General features: G+C 45.2%; 1 protein-coding gene across 2 annotated transcripts; it reads left to right on the top strand.

Annotated features, from left to right (window-relative positions):
• Positions 1-1,756: 1,756 nt before the first annotated feature.
• On the top strand, positions 1,757-17,221 carry REG4 (regenerating family member 4). Of its 2 annotated transcripts, none has more exons than XM_046027967.1 (6): positions 1,757-1,905; positions 4,310-4,485; positions 7,187-7,284; positions 11,247-11,384; positions 13,041-13,149; positions 16,646-17,221. In XM_046027967.1, exons 2-6 carry the CDS (start codon positions 4,419-4,421, stop codon positions 16,711-16,713), a joined length of 480 nt encoding a protein of 159 aa, XP_045883923.1. In that variant the 5' UTR covers positions 1,757-1,905; positions 4,310-4,418; the 3' UTR covers positions 16,714-17,221. The 2 variants fall into 2 exon arrangements, with proteins under 2 accessions (XP_045883923.1, XP_045883934.1); XM_046027978.1 differs by having other exon boundaries at positions 1,784-1,905; positions 4,376-4,485.
• The last annotated feature ends 1,843 nt before the right edge of the window (positions 17,222-19,064 follow it).

Consider the following 19,064-nt stretch of genomic DNA (forward strand, 5'->3'; position numbering starts at 1 on the left):
ACTGGAAGAAATTATGCTGAGCGAAATAAGTCAAGCAGAGAGAGTCAAGTATCATATGGTCTCACTTACTTGCGGAGCATAACAAATAACATGGAGGACATGGGGAGATGGAGAGGAGAGGGAGTTGAGGGAAACTGGAAGGGGAGATGAACCATGAGAGACTATGGACTCTGAAAAACAACCAGAGGGTTATGAAGGGGCGGCGGGAGGGGGTGGGGTGGGGTGGGAGGTTGAGGAACCAGGTGGTGGGTAATAGGGAGGGCACGTACTGCATGGAGCACTGGGTGTGATGCCAAAACAATGAACACTGTTATGCTGTAAATAAGCAAATAAAAATAAATAAATTAATTAAAAAAAAAGAAAAAAGAAAAAAAAAAAAAAAGAATGGCTGAGGTTCTCTACGGTACACTTTGTACACCATGGAAACATGACTTTCTCTTGTCCTGCCATGGATGTATACAGAGGTTGGAAAAAGCTGATGGCAAAGCCCGAGTAGCATTGTAAAAAGAAACTTGAGCTGAGAGGAAGAAAGCCCAGCTTCTGATGCCAGCTGTACTCCAAACTAGCTGTGTGTATTGAATCAGTCCTGGGGCTTCTGTGGGCCTCAGGTTCCTGAGAAGGCCAGAGGTCAAGGTCCAGCTCCACCACTGACCAGTATGATGATCCTGATCGAGCAGGCTCTCTATTCTCTCTTAACATCAAGTTTCTTCCATGTGAAATGGGGGTATATGTCCTACGTCAGTCCCGGGGATTCTGTTAGGAGCTCAGGTAATGACTCAGGTGGAAACACTGTATGGTAAATTATTATATCACTGTAAGCTATTTTGACATAATTGCCCTGCATTAGGTCAAGATTTCAGTGCCTTATTCCTGTGGAATAAGGAGAAAACGTTGAAACAGGTATTTGAGGAATGGGGTGCATGCTGAGGGGGATGGTTTGGTGCCTTAAGGAGGAAAGTCTGTATGGACCCCTCAAGCACGCCCCAGGGGTGCATAAACTTACATCCAGGCCTGGTGGTAAATCGTTTCCGCAAAGGTAGACACATCCTGATTCTCCAGAGTTGAAGTGGGGCATCTTTATAGAAAGGAAAGGGAAATTTACAGTAGAAAGAGATAAAAAGATTGACAGAAGGGGCGCCTGGGTGGCTTAGTTGGTTAAGAAGCTGCCTTCAGGGGCGCCTGGGTGGCTCAGTGGGTTAAGCCTCTGCCTTCAGCTCGGGTCATGATCTCAGGGTCTCTGGGATCGAGCCCCGTATCAGGCTCTCTGCTTGGCAGGGAGCCTGCTTCCTCCCCTCTCTGGCTGCTGCTCTGCCTACTTGTAATCTCTCTCTCTCTCTCTCTATCTGTAAAAAAGAAAAAAAAAATTAAAAAAAAAAAAAAAAAAAGAAGCTGCCTTCAGCTCAGGTCATGATCCCGGGGTCCTGGGATCCAGCTCGGAGTTAGGCTCCCTGCTCAGCGGGAAGCCTGCTTCTCCCACCCCTCTGCCTGCTGCTCTCCCGGCTTGTGCATGCGCTCTCTATGTCAAATAAATAAATAAAATCTTAAAAAAAAAAAAAGATTGACAGATAAAAAAGGTAAATACACGGAGAGAAGACTGTCTTCTAACAGATTACAGGATGTCGTCAGTTTTGATAAGGTGGGATGGAAAGGAAAGACTATTGACAAATAAGGAGGGGTTCTTCTCCCCATTTAATTCATTCTCAAGCCTTCTCTCGCGCATTCACTTTGACTACAGATAAGACTTTTATGGATGGGTTATTACTTCAAGCAGTACTATTGCTCTATGATTAAAACAAGGTCCATATAATTCCGGAAGCAAGAAGATATAAGAACTCAAGAAACTGCCTGGGATCTCTCAGGACACCGAAGAAGCCAGGGGTCCTCAAAGCCTTGAGGGCTGACCAGGTAATCGGCACCCATTTGAGGGCAGAAGGCTTTCTTTGAACATCTGTTTTCTTCTACCAGCTTTTCACTGGGCCAGAAATGACAAGCTCTGGGTCTAATGATGTTAGTCATGCTTTGTGCTGCTGGGTTTTTTACTAGAACTATGCATTTCTTTCTTCTCTTATTGTAAAGAGCATTGCCTTTGGTGTCAGCATCGGGTTAAATCCTGGCTGTGAAATCTAGCAGCCGTGAAACTTTGGGAGAGTTCCTTAATCTCAATGAACTGTGTGTTTCCATGTGTAAAATAAGTTAATGATATCTACAAGGCAGCCTAGTTATGATTAGATTAGGTGACAGGCGAGCATCCAACGAATGTCAGTTTGTTAAGATCCACTTACGGATTATTCCAAAAGATGCTCTACCTCCCTTCCCCCCAGATAGTTAGTTGGACAGAGAATTCCTTGCTGTTTCTGTCTTAAGGGGGTTGGAGGACATTGAACATACCTCTATCACCTTCTGAAGGGAGGTTCGTTAGAGAAGCGCAGGTCTAATGCAATGATGTAAAATGTTTGGGAGCGGGGAGTCCATTGCAGTCTTCATCGTTTGGTTTTCTTCTTTATTCACACTGTGTTGGAGTGCTTACATGGACCTGTGTAGATTATCCAGGAAAGTTTGAACATTATGTTCCATCATTCCCCTTAAGTAATCTATTATTTGATAGTTAGAATATGTATTCTGATTTTTGAATCATAAAGCATGCTCAGGGGAGGATTCACTGAATCACTCATCCTAATAATTATTAGGGAAAAAATCTTGGACCCAATCATATGCTTACACTAAAATAAACACCAGATGAATGAAAATAAAAGAGAATATGGGTAGATATTTTAATCTTATGTGGATGGTAATGACACATCTTTCTGATATAAAGTCCAAATGTTTAAAGGAGAAGGTAAATATGACAATTTTTGAAATTTTCAGTGTGACGAAAGATATAAAAAAGAAACTTGGAACATTGAAAAAACAAAATTAAATTTAAAAAGAAATACAGGAAAAAAGAAATACAGAGTATTTTAGTATTAATATTAAAATATTTAATATAAAATATTTAAAATTAATATTAATATTAAAGTATTAATATTAAAATATTGATAATATATGAAAGACAACAAATGCACAAAAATGGCCCTACAGATTTCTGAGAAAAAAGATAACAGTCAAACAGGAAAAATGTGCAAAGGTATAAACCAAAAATTTAACAAAAAAATTAAAAAATCTAATCAATCATTATATAAAAAGATCTTCAACTTTTTATAGATCTTGAAATTTTTTTAATTATTAATTTAAGTAATATAATTATGAATATTTAAAAAATACTAACCAGTGAGATTTTTCTTATTATGCCAAAATTAGCAAGAAAAAAATAGATAAATTAGGTGTTCCTTGAAGTCTGGGGGAACTAGCATTGCTTTCTATGTGCTATTACTGGAATGTACGGAACAGCCCATCCAGAAGGCATTTTAGCTAAGGGTATCAGTGTGACAACGTGCACGTTCTGTGAAATCACAGCCCTGTGTATGTGCATTTATACTAAAGAGAGAACCAACACTGCATAATAGTTACGCAAGGGGAAGAAGGTTCATTACAGTCGGTCAGTTTCTGAGAAACGAAACCAGGTATCAGAATTCTATGACTCGATTTATATAAAATGCTACACAAACCAACACATAGACATATGTATATAGAAAGATGTCCATAAGCTATTCACTAAATTGTTTATCTCTGGGAGATAGAATTTACTTCCTATTTTCCAGTTTGTCACGGATATTTTAATAGTTCATGTACTATCTGGTGATGGGGAAGATAATAAAGTCATTTTCTTAAAAAAAAAAAATGTGGTTATCACCTAAGCGTGAAGGAAAGAGGGTTGCCTGGAGTCAGTATATCTAGTTGTAGCTGTGTGACAAGGAACAAGCCACTTAATACCCATAGACATCAGGTCCTCTCATTTGTAAAATGTAGGTATTGGACCATATATGCCCTTTTAATGCTAACATAGACAAATTCGCTCTTGGGACTGACTTGATTTGATTGAGTTGACTCAATAGAAAGTCCATTACTGCCCCATCTGTGCGAAAGCGTGCCTTAGGCGTCCTCCTCTGGTCCTTCTGAGAATAGCAGGAGCAGGGTCTTCACAATGGACCAAATACTTTCCTCCAGACTACTAAACTGTTCAACCCAGCACAGTTAGGTCTCTGGCGCTGGACCAGAGGCCTTGCAGGTGACATAGATTAAATACCCCTAATCTCTAATCTCTTGAGAGTCCCTTGATTGTATAATCTAGGTTCATCCAGAAAATTATTTTTTTTCTCCATATCTGCTTTGTCATCTAAATTCCTGGGTCTGTCTCACCCACTGTGTTCAGATTGCAGATTCAAGCAAATCCAGGAACTTCGAGGGAAATCTCACAAGGTCTCTGAAACCCTTACAGGAGAGGTTTCCGAAGCACTTCAGCTTCCCCAGAGAAGAGGAAGATGGCCCCCCAAAGCATGCAGCTGTTCCTACTGCTGAGCTGTGTAGCCAGCACTGAAGTCCTGGGAGGTGAGCATCAGTCATTCATCTGGAAGTGAGCGGACAGCCAGTGTTCACGCAGCACACCGACTCAGCCCTCCACCCACCCCACAGGATGTTTAGGTGCCACAGGCAATAGATATCAAAGACAGGAATGAAGGACAACGTCATGTGGGGAAAATCACAAGGACTGAGGAATCAAACAAATCCAACCTCATGTGGTTGTGAGCCATAGGGAAATTACCAACTCAATGTCAGTTATGATCATTATTTTACAAGTTTCTGGTGAAGGGTGGAGATAATATATTTAAAGCAGCTGTCACCTAACAGTTGGTGAGCGAGAACTAGAATTAGAGCTCCCCAACATTCATGCATTGTTTTCCCATTTGAACATACCAGCAATTTTGGTTTGCAGGGGACTTAGAGCCCTATTGGAGAGATGAGTCCTACACCCATGTAGACCCAGCATCAAGTACAAAATAACATTTCAACAAGGTGGGAATCAATACCCTAAGATCTTCCAGCAGAGAAAGTGGGAAGAAAACTATACACATGAGCTAAAAATACATATCATAGAACATCTGAAATGGAAAGAAATGGAATGTGGGCACATCCTGTATAACGCCTTTGTTCTGTTTATGAAGAAGCTGGGGCCCAAAGGAAGTCGGGACTTGCCCAAGATCACATAGCAAGATTACGTGATATTCTGGCTCCAGGTCTGGGGTGCCTCGTGAGAGTCCCCTGTGGCCCTGTGAGGGTAACCATGCCTGAGCATGTATATAATCTGGGGAATACTTTGGCCAAGGGGAGATGCATTGGGAGGACAAAGGAAGAGAAGCAGTGTTCTTCAGGCCTCATGCTGGTGTCCATGGCTCAAGGTCTGTGGTCCTTGCCTTAGCCCCCTTTGTGCCCAAAGGCTCTCTGCCCTCCACCCAACGCCAACTGCCAGCCACCAGTTCTCTCAATCTTTATGGATGCTTGGCACCTGGGGTATTCAGCCACTTTCTCTGAGCCATGCTAGAGTATGAAAGAGGCAGCCCCCAAGCCCTCCTGTGGAGCCACCTAACCAGAGAGTTAGATCCCTGTTGTTTCTGGTTCTGGCTGCCCTGCAGGGACTTGAAATTCACCCAAGCTAAACCCTGTGAGTGAGAAACCAATCACCCTACTCTGGGACTTCACTAAAGCTCTCTGATTTCTGTCCCTCAGAGGTGATAGAGCCAGGACATGCCCACTGGTCATTCCACTGCTCCTCTACAGATCCTGCTCCCCGCTGTAGAGACTTTCTGGGGTTGCTGCATAGGAAGATCCAGCTGGATAGGGCTGTGGAGCTAGGTCACTAGAGCCCTCCGTGCTAGCCAGAGTAGGGAGCTTATCTAAAAGCACAGGAAGTCTGGGCGCCTGGGTGGTTCAGTTGGTTAAGCAACTGCCTTCGGCTCGGGTCCTGATCCTGGAATCCCAGGATGGAGTCCTCTCGGCATCAGGCCCTCTGCTCAGCAGGGAGTCTGCTTCTCCCTCTGACCCTCCCCCCTCTCGTGCTTTCTCATGCACTCTCTCTCTCTCTCAAATAAATAAATAAAATCTTCAAAAAAAAAATAAAAACATAGTTAGTCCCTAGGGATTTATAGGCACGGATGAAATAGAACACGAGAATGGGGCAAACAAGGGACAGTGGTGTCATTTGAGTGGGGAGGGATGAAACGCTCGCTGTGTGACAACAACAATCTGTGGACATCCTCTAGGAGCAGGAGGAGCCCTGCACTCATGTCTAGCCTTGGAGCGCAGCCACAGGGTCACGAAACCCAAATGTACTAGCCTAGCATTCCCTTCATCATCTAGGCCAGTCATCTCATTACCTCTTGAACCTTCAGATAAGGTGACATGGCCTCCTCACTAAGCAACTAGCAGGAAGAGATTGTGCTTCTCTCTGTCACAGTTTCCTTGGCTTCCAGGCCTAATGATTCTCCTCCTTTCCACCGTGCTTGTCTGAAAGATCCCCTCTACTTAAGGCAAACTTCAGTGTTTACTCTTGCTCTGCACATCTTGTGAGCTTCTGTCCCCATTCCTCTGCTCGCACACCCCCTTGGCCTAACGTGTCCCCTCACTACTGACTCATAGCCCAGCTCACCCATCTTCGATTCCGTCCAAGTTGCCGTCTAACCTGTCCTGTGTCCCTCTAGCTCAAAACACCACTCCTTCCTTGTAATGCCTAAAACTGCCAACTTATGCCCCTTGTCCACTCTGGTCCTGCCTTGAATTATGGCTGTTTGACCTTAGGACCAAAGTGAGGATTCTGCCAGTTGCTGAGTATGTCTGTTCCAATTGTGTATTCCATAACCAGGAGAGAATCACAGGGTGGGCTGGGGGTCCCACCAGGCCTGCTTGAAACTCCTAGCTAAAACTTTGTGGTCACCTGAACCCCCCTAAGGCCCTGCTCTGACAGACCACAGTGATGTTTTGAGTCTCCTGGAATTAGTCTCCCAGTTCAGAACCAGTGTCCAGTGATCCTCAAAGAATCCAGTAGTCTCCTTTTCTCCAATGCGCACATAGCCTTATAAAGACCATAGTTCCCTTTGGAGAAGGCTGAGAGAAAGAGTAACAGCGTAAAGTTTGGGGAGTGTGGCAGGTTCCTTCCTCAGGGCATCCAGCCTCCCCATCATTCTGGAAACTTCACAGCATGGGATGTGATTGTTTTTGCCATCCTAACTTGTGATGCCCTTTGATGTCTCTGCAGAAATCCTCATAAGACCCAGCTGTGCTCCTGGATGGTTTTACTACATGTCCAACTGCTACGGATACTTCCGGAAGCTGAGGAACTGGTCTGAGGCTGAGGTAAGAAATCTTGCCCCACGCTTGGATGGGTACCTCTAAAGCCAGGGGCCACTCAGAGCTGCTGGCCTCATGTGACTCAGAATTAAGGGTCCTTCCTTGACATTCTGAGGAGTCATGTGGCTGCTGAAATGGGGAGAAGGAGGTGGTGTGGACCTCTCATTCAGTTCTCAAAGCATTGCTAGAGCCTGTGCTCTATGCCCAGACCCTAGATGGGCGGTCAAGATGTAAGAATGAACAAGAAGGGGCGCCTGGGTGGCTCAGTGGGTTAAAGCCTCTGCCTTCAGCTCGGGTCATGATCCCAGGGTGCTGAGATCGAGCCCCGCATCGGGCTCTCTGCTTGGCGGGGGGCCTGCTTCCTCCTCTCTCTCTCTCTCTGCCTGCCTCTCTCCCTACTTGTGATCTCTATCTGTCAAATAAATAAAATCTTAAAAAAAAAAAAAAAGAATGAACAAGAAACAGCCATTACCCTCAAGGAGATCACTGTCCAGAGAAAGGACAGAAATACACAAACAAGAGAATAAGAAGATAAAGACCTTTAGAAAGAATCATTGAATTGTTGTACCTGATTTACCAGAAAGACCAGGGTGCAGGCAGGTCTGGGGCATGGTCTTCAGAAACCCCTGACAGAAAGGGAAGCAGACTAAACAAATGGAAGGCTTCGCTGTCTACACCACCCAACAAATGTACTGGTTTTGTTTCACCGAGGCTTTGTCTAGAAGATACCCAAGTAACCATTCTACCTCAGAGGATTGTGGGGAGCCCATGCTGCAGTCTCTCTGGGTTGCGGTTGTTGAACTGATGGGACTGGTTGGGGGCACCTTATGGGGAAATGTGGTGTGATCCAGGCCCAGAATGGCCTCAGAATTCTGTATACAACTAACTCAGGAATGACAGAGCACTTACCCAGTGATGGCTATTAGGGATACAAAGTCTTCTGTGGCCTTAAAAAGTGCAGGAGTGGGGTGCCTGGGTGGCTCAGTAGGTTAGGACCTGCCTTCAGCTCAGGTCATGGTCGTAGGGTCCTGGGATCGAGCCCCACATCAGGCTCTCTGCTCAACAGGGAGCCTGCTTTCCTCCCTCCCCCCACTCTGCCTGCCTCTCTGCCTACTTGTGATCTCCATCTGTCAGATGAATGGATAATTCTTAAAAAAACAAACAAAAAAAAGTGCAGGACCAATGCAAGATTGTGTGGCATTTAAACAGAAACTTTCCATGTAGTGTGAGCATGACTAGCTCTTCCAAGATCACACCCAGAGTAACTAGTGGAACAAACCCAGGGAAGTCAGCCCTAATGCAATGCTTTCTGGGCTTACATGGATGATAGTTACAGAGAAAGAGAGAGAGAGAGGAAGAAAGAGAGAGAGAGAGAAGAGTAAATGAAGAACGGGTTTCCCAGACACTGTTCGATGAAAGAAAGAAAGCTGATGGAGAGCAATGAATTTTTCTCGATTCTTGAGAAGCAACTTGAAGAAATCTTGGAAGACCACCCATTCTGCCTATCTCCAGAGATTCCAACACGAATTCTGCCAACACAAAAGGGAAGATACCTGGGGGACTTGGGAGTAATATAGACGTGAGTTTAATCATAACCATGCCTTACAGAGTTAAATCATACCTCACTTGACTGGTTTTCTTGTTTTAAAATGGGGATGACAGCTCACCCCATGGGCTTCTCAGAAGGATTCCTTAAGATAACTTGCAAAGAGCCTATGGCACATGCTAAGTACTCAGTTGAGGTTCTCAAGACAAAAACAGTCCACAGGATTGATCTGGGGCCTTAGCAGAATTAAACAGTTACTCCTGATCAGAATGCAAAGTGCTGGAAAAGGACCCAACAAAACTTTACCATGGCCGCTGCTGCTAGCTTGACTAGTTGCCAGTACTGAGGGTTGATCTCCGTTCTCGAGAGCCCTGGTATGAAGGGGACCATGAAAATGGTGGGTCTGATCTCGGACATGAGAGGCAGAGAGGCCTGGGTTCCAGGCCCACTTCCCTCACTACCAGGAGTCAGAACTTGGAGGAAAATCTCACTGAACCACTTGGAGCCCATTTCCCCTTCTGTCCCAGGAATCCCTGGTGACTGGCTCTCTCAGTAAATGTTGACTGGTTCTCTGACTTCCATGCCTCCCAAGTTTGAAAGTCAAATGAAGTTAGGGGTCTGGAAGCATTCTGGTGTTGTGAAGTGATTGGCAAATGGGAGGCTGGCACAAACACTCAACTCTAACCACATCTTGTCATGAGCAGGATACCAAAGGGAAGCACTGGAATAGCAACCACAGCCAAATCCATGTTTTTATCCAATTAAGTTGTATTAAATTAAGGTTTACCATGTAGGCAGCTCCTGTAACACAACCCCCAAAGAGCATGAAATAAGTGTGTATCTCTATCTAGCTATAAGATACATATATATAAAAGTTTGTCTCATTTAATTGAACAGTAAGTTTCTGGTTAGGGAACGGTTATGCCACCTCTTCCATCCAACACCTGAAACAAAAGGGGATTATCATTCAGGAAGTGATAAGAAAAATCCAGACCACGTTCTCTTGCATAGGAATGAAGGCCGCATTTTTGAAGAACAAGAATTTGGGATCAAAAAAGACATACAGCAGTAAAACAAACTTGGGTCTGGAGCTGAGTTTTAAAAGTTGCAACAGAGAGATAAGATAGTTCCATGCTCCCACACCAGCCCCTGGTCTGGTTTAGCTGGGATGAAGATACTCAAAACCCCAACTAGATTAAATCCTGTGGCGACTGCTGAGGACAAGCAAACAGACGGGCACATTCATCTAGAATCAGAAAGTCATTGGGGCGCCTGGGTGGCTCAGTGGGTTAAGCCTCTGCCTTCAGCTCAGGTCATGATCTCAGGTCCTGGGATCAAGTCCCACATCGGGCTCTCTGTTCAGCGGGGAGCCTGCTTCCTCCTCTCTCTCTGCCTGCCTCTCTGCCTGCTTGTGATCTCTCTCTCTGTCAAATAAATAAATAAAATCTTTAAAAAAAAAAAAAGAAAGAAAGTCATGAACACTGAATCTTCAATTCTAAACCAACATCTGAGGTGTCTCCCCTCTATTCCTATCTGGTACCAAATAAAGATAAGGTGCAAAACACTGTTTACAATTTACAATGTACTATTCTTGTGCAAGATAGGACCAGAACCCTTTCATAATAACTTAATAAATAATAAATCATGTAAAAGAGAATGGACATTGAACTTGGGAGTTATATGTGGACCTGGGCTCTGTTCTTGGGCAACTCAGTCTGACACCCTTTTCTGATCATGCATTTCCACCATAAACCACAGGTGGGTTCTACTTCCTGAGACCGGTGTGAAGATTCAGTAGGGGTAGGGTGTGTGAGGTGGTCATCATTTTGGAGGTGCTCCATGAAGAGCACTACCCTGTTCTTTCTGCTGTGAGATGCATCCTGATCACGTCTAAACACCTCCGAAATCAGTGTTCCCTTAAAGAAAGTGGCACTGATTTTTTTCTCTCTTTCTTTTCTAGTGGGACATGAAGCAAAGGGCACATTTTCTAATCAGTGATTTCTTAGGTTTGTTGAATGCAGAATTAGAATATTTAATTATAGCCATTATATCCCTACAGAAGTCCCTTGTGTAGAGGAGTGATTATTTCTTCAACTTCACAGATAAGCAGTGTCAGCCTCAGAGAGGTCATGTGACTTGTCAAGGTCACATACAGAAACTTGAGGCAAGACCAGGAGGATCTCAGGCACGTCTACGGACCCTAAAGCTCACGACCTTGCCTCTAGCTGCCTCTTCCTCTGAGACCCACGCTTGGGGCAATTGTGTTTTCTCCTCTGGAAACAGGCAGAGTCATGGGGTGTAGATCTCAACTTCTGGAGCAGGTGGGGCTGCGCACTCCCTGTTGCTTGGTGCGCTGGGGTTCTGGGATGGGGATGACGCTTTTAAAACTCAAGAGATGATTAGCTCGACATCTGGCCCACAGCTCGAGTGTCAGTCCTATGGAAACGGAGCCCACCTGGTGTCTCTCCAGAATGCAAACGAAGCCTCCATGGTAGCAAACTACATAATTGGCTACCAAAGAATCCAGCCCGTGTGGATCGGCCTGCACGACCCAGAAAAGGTAACGTCAGACTTGGCCCACAAGTGCCTCCTGCGGAAAGCCGGATAGATAGCCCCTAGCCTGGGAAATGGCCTCCAGCCCTACTGACAGGGGCACGGGTTGTGGGTCTCCTTCAGTCACTGCCTCCGATCCATAGAGGCCAAAGCCTCAAGCTGTGAGTCTCCCTTCTGTCCCTCTGTGGAGGAAATTATTTCAGTGGCATTGTTTTATAGAACTTCTATCTAAATAAATTCCTTCCAAATCTTAGAACACCCCATGACCGGCTTTTCAGAGCCTTAAAAAAAGTTTGTAAGTATATATAGGTATATATATGTGTGTATACACACACACACACATATACATATATATAAACACACACACACACATATACATATATATAAACACACACACACACACACACTACACATGCACGCATGCACACACACACCCCTGTTAGGAGACTCAGCTTAATAATACCCATTAGATCTTGAGTTAAAGTTAGGAACTTTCAGCCAAGCTTTTTCCTAGATGATACTGTGTTTTTCATGTCATCCATAACTTTTTTCACTGGGCCCTTGTTTCACTCTCCATCACTACCTCCTTGAAAACAATGGCATGTGAGGTCTTTGGGCTGGTCGCAGAGGTATTATGTGGGACCTGCAGTTTACAGATTCTTCGTGGTGCTTCTGTCATTAACCCAAACAGACATCAGAAATGCAAGAAGAAATCTCCTGTTTCTTGCCAAAACTTTGCCATAGATGTTGCCAGTATTTTATACAATTCATTACACATTTTTATGTATTCACATTGCTATCAATCAGAGCTCTCTCCTTCAGAGTCCAGACAAATATTTACATCTATTTATACCAGACTGGTTTTGGTAATTTAATTTTCTACATTCATAACTGAAGAGAGTAAATAGCTCATAAAACCCTTTAAAAATTTGTGCAATGTCTCTAGTTATCAAAGAAATGCAAGTTAAAATAGCAATGTAATTTGACTTATCAGATTACCAAGCTTTTGCCTAATTATTCATTGTTATTAATTATTAAGCTTATCCTTAATGCCTAATATTTTTAGGGATATAAAGAAATTGTCCAGTAGATGGAGATTTAAATTCCTGCAACTGAAAAGTGTTTGGAAAGTAGTTTGATCATGTATATCAGTAACCTCAGCAAATGATGTCCTTTAACCTCTTCATTCTGCTTCCGGGTTTCTATCCTAAGAAGTAAGTTTAAGTACAGAAACAGCTCCAGGAGCAAAGTTGTTCACGGCAGTATTCTTTATAATGAGAGTAAGTTGGAAAAAAATGTAACTATCATCAACAGAATTAAGGCAAATTCTAGTACATCATTACTGTCTGAAAAAGTTTAGAAAGCAAGATGCACGTTGAAGAGGTATTTTCAAGATCATCTCATATGTTAGCACGTAAAAATACTGTGATCCAGAAAAATGTTTACACCAGAAGGAAATAGGCCAAAATGTTGGTGTTTTCCTCTCACTGATTTCCTCTCACTGATTAAGTGGGGTGAGTTTTCCATGTTCCATTCCGGTGCACATTTCTGGGCTTCCCCAGTTTTTGCAGTGACACATTTTTACAACTTTCCAAATGGCTAGAGGGGAGCGCCCAGCAGGGAGGCCTGCAGACTGACTGTCTTCCATCTTGGTCACTGGCAGAGACAGCAGTGGCAGTGGATTGATGGGGCCTTGGATACATACCGGAGCTGGTCTGGAGCACTCCAGCGTGGTGGGAACAAGTACTGTGCAGAGATGAGCTCCAAGACCGGTAAGTTCTCCCGCACTGCCCGTTGCCTCTTCCTGAATCCCAGCTCCTACGCTTCACCTGTAAGAGCAAAAACGGAATCCGCTCCCCGTCCCACCATCTGCACCAGCGACTCTGTTTCTACAGGACAGTGGTATTGCTGCAGACATGGTGGACCAACCTTCAGTCAGCTGTGACCACTTCATAACCTTGGCCATACCCAAGGTCCAGCTGTTCAGTTATTTACTTAATATGTTCTTTAAATCCACTCACTTTTTCCCTTAAATACATTAATTTTTAAATCCTACTATATTCAAGCCATGAGTGAGAAAGATGTCACACTGTAGGAAACCCAGACTACCGGGTGCAAAAATAGAGGACCCTTTGCCGGCTTCTTGATGGTTAGGGGTGCCTGGGAGACCTCCTCTTTGCCTGAATTCTGCCCTTTTGTTTGTTGCCCTGAGTTTTGTCCCCAAAGTGCAGGGCCCAGAACCTCAGAGGCAGGCTGTGCAAATTCATATAGGTCTCCTTCTTTCTCTTGTCTGCTTTCATTCCTTGCTTTTTATGTTAATAGAGTTGTGGGGGCACCTGGGTGGCTCAGTGGGTTAAGCCTCTGCCTTCAGCTCAGGTCATGATCTCAGGGTCCTGGAATCGAGCCCCCGCATCAGGCTCTTTGCTCAGCGGGGAGCCTGCTTCCCCCTCTGTCTCCGCCTGCCTCTCTGCCTACTTGTGATCTCTCTCTCTCTGTCAAATTTTAAAAATAAATAAATAAATAAAGTAGAGTTATCCACCTTTGTACCTACGACATTTGGGGCTGAATAACTCTTCGTAATGAGAGCTGTCATTGTAGGTTTAGGATACCCTGGTCTCTAACCATTAGATGTCAGTAGAACCGCCCCTCCCCCACCACAAGTTGTTTCCACCAAAAATGTCTTCAGACATTGCTAAATGTCCCTTAGGGGCAAAATCACTCATATTTGAGAACCACAACAGGTAAGTGGTATGGAAGATCTCCGTTGTTAAACAAGAAAACAGATTATCAAAAATAAAAGAGTCTACTTGATGCCAAAGACAACATCCCAGTGGGTTTAAAAGGTCCCAAGGCAGGAAGTGGGCCTGGGAAAGGCCTGAACTGAGGATTCAGGGACATAAGGCAGCATGACTCTCATATGAGGAATAAAGCTTATGTGCACAAAAAAGAGCAGGGAAACTTTCCTACAGCAAAGGATGAATGGTAGATGGAAGGCACAAACTCTGAGGCCAAATCTAGCCCCTTCGTGATCGAGGGTCTCCTCACAGATGAAGGAAGGACTTCTCACAGAATTGCAGAGAACACAACCACTGCTGTGAAAGACTCAGGACAGCCCAGATGGAAGAAACACAAGTGAGACCAATAGGTAGAAGCTAACAAAATGTGGATTTCTGTTTAAGTTAAGGGAAAAAATTTTGAACAATTAGCACTACCCAATAATCGAATGGGCTACCCCCAGGAAGTAGTGAGAATCCCATCACTAGAGTTAACCAAGTGAGAACGGACAACTGCAGCTGCTAAAAGTGCTTCTAAAGAAGCTCCAAGGCGCAAGGAGAATCGATTGAAGAACACTTTTAAAATACAAATTCCAGGCATCATTTTGGACCTACAATATCCGCAACTCTAGGGCTGGACCAGCTTTGGGGAAGCCATGGACCAGATGCCCTCCAGAGCCCTTCTCCTGACTGAGATTTCAATAGGACCAAGTTCTCAAACATAAGTCTTTCCCATTGGTCCACGTTCACAGGGGCAAGTTCCCAGGAACGAAGCCACTTGCGTGGGACCCGGAAACCTGACATCCTCCTGAGAACACTGATCTTTCAGACTCTCTTCCTTTCCCCGGCTCCTTCAGCCCAGCTCTGGGCTGCCAGAAGTGCTCAAGCCAGAAGAGCACGAGGAACAAAGCAAGGATTAGCAAGAAACTGGTGGAGGAGAGAATTTTAGAGACCCTTCCCCTGGTGCCATCAGTGTCAGTTTATATTTGTGTAGCAGATTTAGCCCCACCAACTCAGGGGCTGAATTTTTTCTTTAAGACTCAAAAGACTAATGTAAAACTAATGCACCAAAACACAGACACACACATACATCCCATTCGTGACGGGACTAGTTCCTCTGTTCTATCTATTTTGAACGACCCTTCCGGGGCATTTTGTCCCGTTGGTTCTTCTCCCACCGCCTCTGACTCCCTTTCTGCAGCACAGTGGAACTCTCTTGTGACTCTGGCAAATCGCACTTCCCAGCGCTTTCTGACATTTCTACCAGTCCTCTCTGACACGTTTAGTAATGATAACAAGGGTGTTACTATTTAGAGAGAAATTTCATATCCACTGGAATTGGGGTCAAGATCATGGGCTCTGCATTCTGAATGCCTGGGGTAGGATTCCAGTTCCTCCATATAGCTGTGTGACCTGGAGCAGATTTCCTACTTCTCTGTGCCTCAGTTGCCCCGCCATAAAAAGGGCAAACCAAGAGTACAAATTATCTGAATACGTACAAGGGGAGATTCTTCTCCCAGTGTGGGGTAAGCTCATGGTTCTCGAAACCTGGAGGGTGTGGTCGCCTCCACACGCCTCTCTGGTGTTGAGGAAGGAAGAGGCACCAGGGCAGGACCCGCAGGTCAGAGGCAGGCAGATCTCCAGACTCCCGCTGTGCGGCACACACCACGCAGTGACGAGTGACTCTGTGCGTGACCACAGCTGGATCACTCCTCAAAGATGTTTCACTTTCAAAAGACCACCTCCTCCTTGCTCTGGGTTCTTCTGTGGGCCGTGACTGGCTCTGCGGCTTCCAATTCTTTGATTTTCAAACAGGTGCTGCTTAGTGCCTCAGCTGTGAACTTTGGAGAAATCACCGTCACATCCTCACAGCACCCTGTTTCAAACACAAAGGATGCCCACTTTTTGTGGATTCATGTTAAGCTCTGCCTTCCCTCAGAAGGGATGCTGGCATGGGGCTTCTGCAATTGTAGGTGACGTTTAAATTATTTTTCTTTCTGGGAACAAAGTACCGGTAGGACTGTCTGGTTCTCCAGAGAGACAGAAGTTACAGAATGCATATGTAGACGGAGATTTCTTTCAAGGATGTGGCTTCTGCAATCGTTGGGCTGGCAAAGCTGACATGCGCAGGGCGGGTCCCGCAACTAGAGACCCCCACAATGACTCATATCATGATTCTGCATCGGAGGCACTTCGGACACAGAATTCTTTGCTCCTTGAGGAAACTCCATCTTTTCACTGGATGATTCCCCACATTATGGAGGGTCCTCTGCTTTACTCCAAGTTGACTAATTTAAATACTAATCACAGCTAAAAAAAAATAATCCCTCACAGCTACATGTAGACTGGCGTTTGTCCCAACACCTGGGCACATACCCCAGCCCAGGCGACACATGAAATGAACCATGGTAGTACCATCCCCGCGTCCTCAGGTGGCGCGGGTACATGCAGTACAGATCCAGATGGATTTCACTGTTTGTTTATTGTCTTACAGATTTCTTGACCTGGGAGAGCAATGAATGCAGCAACCGCCAGCACTTCGTATGCAAATACCGGCCATAGAATGAGCTTCGAGGCTGTACCCACATTATGCAAGCCCCTGTCCCCTTCCCTGTGTGTGCGCTAGCTGCATCTCACCGTCATCTCAGAGTAAACATAGCATCTGGGGCCCCTGTTGCACTCACTGTTCTAGGTTTATTAGGGACCAAGTCCTCAACACTGGTACGACAGCGGCTTCTAGCTCTAAAGTCACCCCAGAATGTGTCTCCATGGTCCTCTGCTTTCCTCCTCCACATATCTGGTTGTCTCAGAGTGGGGAGGGGACTGGTGAAGTAGCCGGGAGTTGGATGGTGGTTTGAAGACAGGAGGAGGAACCTCAGGAATGAGCCTCTAGCCCCCCTCAGCTTCTGCACCCCTCTGCCCTTTCTCTAGTGCCCACGTTCTCCTGCTCAGACACCTGCTCAGTTTTCCCTTCGCCACGAGGAATCTTTACCGGTAGGGTCCCTATTAGGCTGACGTGGACCATCAATTCCAGGGCCATCTTTTAATAAATAGCTATCTGCATAAAAGATCGCTCTGTTCCACTTCGGTAGCAATGGGAAGGAAAAACTGAAATAAGACTCAGAAAACATACCCATGTGTTTCTTCAGCTTCTTCCTCAAAGTCCCTGCCTTTCCTCAGAATAGCTACCTGCCCCCCACGACCCTAGCTGTAGCCCTGGTCTGACCAGAGGAGAGAGGGAGGTCACGTGCCTGGCCAACCTCTGTGTGGGGGTGAATGGGTGGGGGTTATTTTTTTTTATATATAAAGATTTTATTTATTCATTTGACAGAGAGAGAGATCACAAGTAGGCAGAGAGAGAGGAGGAAGCAGGCTCCTTGCGGAGCAGAGAGCCCGATGCGGGGCTCGATCCCAGGACCCTGAGATCATGACCTGAGCCGAAGGCCGAAGGCAGCGGCTTAATCCACTGAGCCACCCAGGCGCCCCGGGTGGGGGTTATTTAAGCATGAGTACAGCAACTGAGGAGGGAAGACAAGAATCATAGGTGGTGCCCTGGAGCTGCGTTGGGCCTGATGTTCCTCTTTCCTCAGCCACCAACAACCCTTGCTCAAGTCTCTTTGTCACCTTGTTCAAGTCTCTTTGCCTGGTGAGGTTTGAGATCCCCTATGAGAGGTTGCTCCAATACTCAGGAAGTAATTTTTCCCTCGTACAGATTTGTGACTCCCTAAATCAGGAATCTACTGGGCTATGTAAGAAGAAATGAGATAGACTTGACAATTACAGAAAATGTGGCTTTGGCGTGATCATATCTGCATTTCTTAGAAGCTACAGAGAGGAGAGGCTGTGTGGCCATGCAGTTCAGGCTAGGTGGATGGCCATTGGCTTCTCTCATGTTGCTCTGCCAACCAGTCAACATGGAGTCTTGTACCCCAAACCGAGAACGCTCCCCTGCTCCCCTGTAACCTTAGCAGGCTGAGACCAGCTATCACATGCTGGCTCAGAGAAGAGGGCAATGAGGAGAAGAGAAGTGAACAGACAGAACACTGGCCCTCTCAAGTCACTCCCCACTTCTTCCTCCCTACCCCCACACCCTTGTCACTCTTTTGGCAACCAAAGAGGAAGACATCAGAAGTAATGTGTTGCTCCCTCTTCTTCTTTCTAAGATTTTATTTATCTATTTGAGAGGGAGAGAGAGAGAGAGTATATGAGCAGGGGGAGGAGCAGAGGGAGAGGGAAAAGCAGACTCCCTGCTGAGCTGGAAGCTCGTTGCTGGACTTAATCCCAGGATCCTGGGATCATGACCTGAGCCGAAGGGAGGTACTTAACCGACAGCCACCCAGGTGTCCCTGTGTTGCTCTTTCTAAGTATGAAAAGCTTATTAACCCACAGGATAAATGTCTAATCGTGGGAGCTCAGGCAAGATGATGGGCAGGTGGAAAAGGCCATTCTTTCAAAGCTGATTGTTAGCTTCAGCAAAAAGCAGCTACTGACTCCTACGAGTGTTCTGGTCCAGCCACCCGTGGAGAAACAAAGGTATCAGATTCTATATCAGAGATAGAAGATAAATCTGGAATGCGAGACTGATGGGAGCCATGTGAGAAACTTGTTGGATTAAGTGTCAGATCCTTTGGTATTTCCTGGAAGAATTAACAGAATGTAAAGGAAACGGATCACAATATCCCAAACAGGTAGAAGTTCTCAATGGCTCCTGAGAGATAAAAGATACCATAGACCACCTGTGTCCCTTAATGCTTTCATCCTCTCCTGAGGAAAAGGAGCTCATGATAGCAAAGTAAAGAGAAACAAAATAAAAATCCAAAAAGTGACAAATAACAGATATACCAACTCAAAGTAAAATCTAAGAATCATTCTGCAAATACATTAATTAAAAATATTTAAAATAGGTTTAAAAC

Source organism: Meles meles, chromosome 1 (assembly GCF_922984935.1).
Source record: "Meles meles chromosome 1, mMelMel3.1 paternal haplotype, whole genome shotgun sequence".
Lineage (NCBI taxonomy): Eukaryota > Metazoa > Chordata > Mammalia > Carnivora > Mustelidae > Meles > Meles meles.

Excerpts from the sequence above, each read along its gene's own strand:
- REG4 (XM_046027967.1), top strand. The coding sequence starts at position 4,419 with ATGGCCCCCCAAAGCATGCAGCTGTTCCTACTGCTGAGCTGTGTAGCC. Across the intron at positions 11,385-13,040 it reads GCCTGCACGACCCAGAAAAG|AGACAGCAGTGGCAGTGGAT; the intron begins GTAACGTCAGAC and ends GGTCACTGGCAG. Across the intron at positions 13,150-16,645 it reads AGAGATGAGCTCCAAGACCG|ATTTCTTGACCTGGGAGAGC; the intron begins GTAAGTTCTCCC and ends ATTGTCTTACAG.